General features: G+C 36.2%; 1 protein-coding gene across 2 annotated transcripts in view; it reads right to left on the minus strand.

Moving 5' to 3' along the window:
- The window catches only part of STK3 (serine/threonine kinase 3), a 155,463-nt gene that overhangs the window by 63,837 nt on the left and 84,123 nt on the right, over positions 1-7,503 (minus strand). For both annotated transcript variants that reach the window (XM_084510469.1, XM_084510470.1), the window contains exon 8: positions 6,998-7,123. In XM_084510469.1, coding sequence (XP_084366595.1) covers positions 6,998-7,123 — 126 coding nt within the window. The remainder of the gene's footprint in view (positions 1-6,997; positions 7,124-7,503) is intronic.

A 7,503-nucleotide genomic window follows, 5' to 3' on the forward strand; every position in this document is an offset into this window, starting at 1 on the left:
TTATGTAAGTGAATGTTTATATGACAGATGAAAGTGATTCCTTGAACAAATTATGATTCATACTTGAGAGTTCATAAATATTGATGTAGAACTTCTGATCTGTTATTAAAACAGGTAAACTCCCTGATTAAATAAAAAACAAACATAATATCAATTTTAATGAGGAAAGAATATAAGGTCTTAAAAGCTGAAGTGTCATGTTCTCATACTGTTTACAAAAACAGATCCAAAAATCAAGTAATAGAAACAGCTAGCTATGGTTTTAAACTGTTTGCCATTCTCTTGTGTACAAGTGACAAGCATCAAACTTTTATTTCTAATTTGCCAGTATACAGCAACTGGAAGTGTGCACAAGCAAGACAGCTAACATCTCGTGAGATGCTAACAAGATTACAATCAGCCACAGAAACTCCAAATAACATTATATCCTAAAGAAAGAATAAGTAAAAGATTGCCAATATCCTGCAACCTTATGGGACTAATTCTTTGGATCTCCTTATCTACCATAGTAAGTTAGAAGATTAACAAAGCAAACCCTTAAAGCACAAAAACATAATCGTGGAGACTCGATTACCAGGAGAGCAAATTGAAGAACAATTCAGTAGCAACATGCAAGACTCTAAAAATATGCTTCTTACATAGAAGATAGCATCAACACACAAGAAAAGTATTCTCAGGAAAAATGAGCTTACATATCACACGCGAACCTACATTAGAATATAATCAAGTGAGAAGTGATGAAGATTTGTGGATTGTTTCCTGCTGTTTTTAAGATTCATAGGAAAAGAAAGGGGTCGGAGACATGTTAAAAAAAAAAAAAAAAAAAAAAAAAAAAAAAAAAAAGACAAGGAAATATAGCGTCTTGCCTTTGAAATCTCTTTAACAGTGGTTTGTGTGAATAAAAAAACACTAGATGGCACCAAAGACAGCGACTAGACTGCAATGCATTAAAGGAAGATTTACATGCTGGCAAAATTTAGTATCCTGTAAAATAATTTCATTTACTATTAACACCTCATCATCACCCTTGAAAAACGTGGCTGTAGTCACAGTTATCTTTTTGTAAAAGCACTATAGTAGCTACATAAACACATACTACAGTTTGGGCATGAACAAGGATTTTTAAAAGTTCCTAACACCTATAAAGCCCAACTACAACCTGAGTACATGCTTAATGCTGAGCACACACTGAAGTTTAAACACATCAGCAAAAAACACAAAGACTTGACTTGCAGCACACGCTCAAATCCCAGCAAATTCCAAGAGACCTATACATTCAGACTAAATTTAGTCATGAAAACAAGATTTAAACTTATTTTCTACATACTTTTAACCGATAAACCTAAACAATGACTTGTTGCTTACACCTACCATAATTTTTAGTCATCCTTTTGGCTCTAAATTGCTGAGGACTTGAGCAATATGCTCCTGAAAAGCTGTTGGTGCCCCTCAGATAGGTGTATTTCAAGGGACAAAATAACTGCTAGGTATTTCTTACTTAATTTCAGGACATTTAGAGGACTGTAGTCAAGATCAATTGCTATATATAACACATGTCCTTTGACTTAAGATGAAAAATGCTATGAGAACAAAGTTTTAACACTGTATTTGTCCTGCAAAGCTACACGTATCATCTATAGATAGATAAACAGATGTAGCACATCATACACACAAGCACATACACACAAAGACACATTAAAGTAAATATAAAAACCTCTAAAAATACAATCTGGTGTATCAGATTTAAAATACAGAATAACTTAAATGACTCAGTAGTCTTTCAAACAATGATTTGAAGACTATAAACATATAAAAAGGATATAAACATATAAAGGAATAAGAACAACAATTATTTCCTAAGGTCTCAAAAGGCAGAAGATGTTTCATAACTAATATATGATTAATCAGAAGAACTTTTGAATGAATAAGCCTTAACATAGGAATAACTGATAACTCGGAGTTGTCTAAGTCACTGGTAGTTGCCAGCTGATAATCGCCTAAGAAAAAAGCAAAAATGGCTTACTGGAGCAGTAATTATTTGAGTACTCTAAAATAATTAAACATTCCTCACATAATAGAGACATTAAAATGCAAAAGAAAACATACAGGAAGAGCTGCTTAATAGCTCATTCCTTTAAAGATCCACAGAAATAAATATTTAGACATGTTTCCTGTGGGCTGCCAGGCAACAAGTGGGTTTGCATTCCCACATCACAGCTGCCCAACCTCAGAACCAAACTCGCATCACACTTCAAAAAACGCACAAGAGAAGAGCTTGGTCATGTTTAGCAATGCCTAAACTAACATTTAAACTTTGATATTGGGATTAACCTTCTGTAGAATACACCACTTGCAATTTTTGCTTAATTAAAAAAATCTGTACAATTACCTCAGCACCTATCAAAACATGTCAGTTTGTCAGAAAGCATTCTCATCACTCAAGCAGCTCTTGTAACAGGCATGAAGTCCATTCAGAGCATGCTATTTTTAATGATATTATATATCTCTGGGAGGATATAGACATAAAGACTATATTTACACACAGCCGTTTATGTACAGCCGTATACTACAAAGTTTTGAAGAGCAAAAATTATTTTCATTATGATTGACAACTTCCTGTACTACAAAGCATTCACAGCAAGTGGTAAAGCCAAGAAGTAGAAAGTGGTTTTAGTGATGTGACTCTTCCTCATTTGAAGGATAACAAACTGAATTGATCCTGAAAATTAAGTACTTCATTGTGAAACCATAAATCGTAAAGGTTGGAAGAGATCTCCGAGATCACCTGGTCCAACCATCCCCCTACCACCAAATGTCACCCACTAAACCATGTCCCCAAGCACCACATCCAACCTCTCCTTGAACACCCACAGGGAAATTCTTCAAAATCACCCATTCCTTCTCATTCCACTTTTCATTATCTATGTCCCTTATAACTCGGGTGTCCATTACAATACATACGTAACTAAGAGGGAATTAAATATCCATGCACATATATGCAAATACAGTTGCTAGGGCTAAATCCTGTTTCCTCCCTAAAAGAACATCACACTGCAAGTATTTTACACCTTCCTTCCTGAGGGGTCCCAACACCTGTACCAGTGAGCAATTAGCACGACTGCTCGAGCTTCGCATAGGAAATTCTTGGGGTTTAAGAGCAATAAATTCAAGCCCCAGATAGGTTAACTCAAACCATTCTTTTTCAACAGTGTATGGACTCAAGTCACTGCCCATGAGAGACCTTTAACACCCATAGACTGTCTGCTTACCATTAACACCAATACTTGCCCTTGCTGCTAGGTGTTACTACACACACGTTTCTCAGGCCTGAGTCTGCCTTAGCACCTCCAGGTTAGGCCTTCACAGCCCTATTACTGGGACAAATCCACTTTTAAGGTATTGTTTTGCAGAATTTATGCTCTGGGTGGCTGCTACCTTCCAACTGAACAGTGATTCCGATTCCACGTACAATCTGAGAACATGTATAGATACTAAAAGATGAAGAAATGGACTTGTAACTTCCCATCACTACACAAAGAATACACAGGGACTGCCACAGCTCTTTGCAGAACTCCAGCCATCAGGGCACATTGGCTAACCAAAACCTATACTGTCATTTGAGCTGCTTGATCATGTAAAGAGCACCCAAGTCTACCTGTATTTTTCAGGATTGTAGTTTCCTAAAACCACCTGCGGCCTCATTCATTGATATCTGCCTAGTAAGCTTTAAAAACTAAAATCTGCACTGTCCAGAATTTCACTTGATTAGGGTCTCACACCTACATGGTGCTCCAGTCTTCCAACATGCATCGTGTTGCATTGTGAACACATGACTAACACACATTCAGGAAACACTGTACAGAAAACTCCAGTTAAATCAAAATGTAATAGCTTGTCCCACTGTTCAGCACAATCTCTTATTTTTGTGCTTTCAGCTGTTCAGAATCTTTAACAAGTGCAACTGAAGATGTTGGTGTCATCTCTCAAATCCATCTGGAATTTCTTACAACGACATATTGCACTAAAACTCAGTGGCAAGATTTGGGAAGTCAGTGTCACAACTGAGTGATTATTAAAACCACTTTTTAACAAGATGAGTCATGCATTGTGACAGTATGAAAACTATTTGCAGGTCACTGCCTAACATGGACTTTCAACAAACTGTACTTGTCAATAAAGAAATCCCTCCTCCTTACCTCACCATCAGTAATCTTCATTTTACTCACCTATAACTTCACTTTTTCTATGAAATTAAGTATTTACAAAATTCTATTTCTATGAAATTAAGTATTTCCAAACTTTTTTCACCCAAGGCTTACCAAACATTACAAAATGAATGTAGACATATGTTTACTGATAGCAAAGATCATGCCTACTAACAAATATCATATTAACAATTTTAACAAAAATAAAATTAGGTACTAATCACAGCTTTACAATCCTTATCACAGATTTTTAGAACCACAAAACCATATGAAGACATAAGGAATGCATCTCTCTACAGCACAGAAGAACATAAACCACAATATTTAACAAAACAGGATTAAAAACTCTTTTAACTAATCTTTTGGTAAATGCAAACTTTTGAAGAACTATTCAATATAAATCTTACAGAAAAAATACCTGGACACCCTTTCATTTATTACATGGTATTTCTGCTGTAGTAAATAGCTTATGGTAGCTTTTAGGTTTCCTTTGATAAATCTGATGGAGCTAAAAAGGAAAAAGGCACAGAACCTCTCCAGAACAGTTACCACCCAGAAATAATTAAATTTATTTATCCATCAACATGGGGGGGGGGGGGGATTTTCACATTGACAAGTGTCATTTCCCACTCTGCCAGCAGCACCAGCTACTACGTCCTTTGTTCACTCCACTTCACTATGATATCTTCTTGTTACATTTTCATGTGGTCTTCTACATCTGAAACTTTCCCCCAATCTCAAAGGAGATCTGTTCCTTCCCCACTAAAGGTTACAAAAATGACACAGACTAACTCAAAAAAAAAAAAAATCCATTTATCTACCACAAGCAATGTTGGCTTTTGCTGGAAAATTACACAGTAAAGCTCACAACCACACTACCCTGGTAATGCAAACACATCTTATGAATTACAATAGCTTCAAAAGCATACAAAGGTCTGTAATAAATATAAGGTAGCCTCATTTACCTTAGCCCACAATGAATTTGACTTCAGACTATTTGTGTAGCTTAGTCTACTGCTGTACTTCTCCACTTCTGTGTTTCATTATCATAAAGTCATACTTCGGTTCTAATTTTTCGACTGCCTTCCTTTTCTGAGTTGATGAGGCTCATTAAGACTTCTTTGTGGCCTTCTCCCGTTCTGTTATTTCATTCTCTCCTCAGAAGTCAACTCCACCTCAAATTGGTCTCTTCCATGACTCACTTAACAACTGAGCTAACAAAGTAAAGGTGAACGCCTTTATCTTTTCCTCAGGTCCCCTGCTACTACTGGCAGGATTGACTCCAGCCCTCTGTGAGACTGTCATTATTGTCCTTTACAACTCCTCTATGGCATGATCCTGAAAACGATGGAGCAAAGAAAGCTAACACCAGAGCTTCCCATGCTGACTCATCTGCATCTCCTCTGTCTGTGCCTCCCAAACCACAGAAGGACATGGGAAAATTCCTATCTAGTGCAACGTAACAGAAGCAAGACTCCTGCTCAACCCCTATATTTGAGGTTTCCTTATACTAAATCTTGAGGTTAATCAATAAAGCATCAACAATGCCCAAATGTTTGAGGTCTACAATTCATAAGGCAATAGTACTGAGGAAAGCATGCTAGTAATGACATTAACTTTTCACATCTGTAATAATCAGTCTCTTCAGATGTCAACTATTCTGTATATTAAGCAATGAACATCAACACTGCATGTCAAGTCACACATCTCACAAGTAGCATTTCCTAACGTAGAAAAATAATCCCCAACCTTCCCTGGTTGATTTATTGCTAAGCAAACACTATCCAGGGTAAACCAACTTTAAAAAAGACAAGCTATATATATTTTCTTAGAATATACCCTTAGAACAACCAGACATCCAGCAAACCAAAGCTCATACTGTAAATCAGGATACAAAATACTGCACGGTATTTGTTTTAAAAGTATTCCCACATATAGATCACCACCTAACACCCCTTAATATAGAAAGATTCTGTGTGATTTGGGATAGGGCAGAGTGCATCGCTGCCCTGCTCTCTTTTGTTTACTCAAAGCTGTAAGATTTCCACTGACATTCCAGTCTCCATCTTTCCTCTGTGTTATTCCTCAATGACCTTGGCTCTCATTGTGCGTGTGGCAATAGGCTTCTTTGAAGCACATAGCGCTGCATTGCACAAGACTGCCCTAAAATAAATCATGTAGGGAGAGAAATAATGCTAGGAACACTGACTTATTGCCAACACTGCCATATAATTACAAATACAACCTATTTATCACATGACCTGCTTCTCACCTCAAACCTATGCTAACAACAGCATCTGAGGAATTAAATGTTTTTGCCATTTTCACTTTATATGCACAACTTGATTTAAACTGTATCGTAATAGCTATTTACTGTGCTTCATAGATAACTATTTTGTGTATTAGATGTTACAAAAAAGCTAAGTAGTCTGAACTTCTGAAAATTATAGCATTTTCTGAAAAGCCCATGTGTGAATATGGGAGCCCAACAGTATTTATTTTTTTAATGTTAGTCTGAACAGCTGAAGTTGACATGGTTTCTTTTCCCACCTCCTAAAACTTACTAGGGCACCACATGAAATAGTGCTGAAAGGTGGCTCATACAGCATTACTCACAGAAGCATTATTCATTATGAATAAGAGTAGAACACTCAGACCTCACAGGCTAAAGAACTGGTAGAAACAGTAAAGAAAAGTATTTAAACATATAAGGACAAGAAGCAGGCAAAAAAGAACAGTAATTTGTCTATCAAACATGGATAGTTCTAGGGGAAGGAAAAAAAATCACTGACCGAATTTTCCTCTTCCTCTTCTAGTTCCCTCTGTTGCTCCTCATGTCGTTTTGCCTTTATCTCCATAGCTTCAGTGATCAGGTCCCTTAAAATTGAAACAGGCTTTGCATTCTTTATAAACGTGTGCTAGACAAAAAAAAAAAAAAAAAAAAGAAAATTATATAACATCATTACAATAGATAGGGTTCAGACTTAACTACATGTATTATTCAACACCACAGACTTCAGTGACAAATGTGTGATAAACTTCACATCACACAGTAATTAAAATCTGCACTAACACAACTTGTGATAACTTTCAGCTGCTTCCTAACTAAGATTTTACTTTTACTTACCTTATATTAAAAAAAAAAAAAAAAGAGAGGGAAAAATCAGCAAGCCTTGGGAAATGTAATCATAAAACAAGTGCTTTATAGTTAAGGACATAATTGTCCAAAGGAAATGTGCATTAAGTAGTAAATAAATAGAGTGGTGATTGTCTGACATAGAAAAACAAACTTTTTCAG

Source organism: Aythya ferina, assembly GCF_964211825.1.
Source record: "Aythya ferina genome assembly, chromosome: 2".
In the NCBI taxonomy this organism is placed as follows: Eukaryota; Metazoa; Chordata; class Aves; order Anseriformes; family Anatidae; genus Aythya; species Aythya ferina.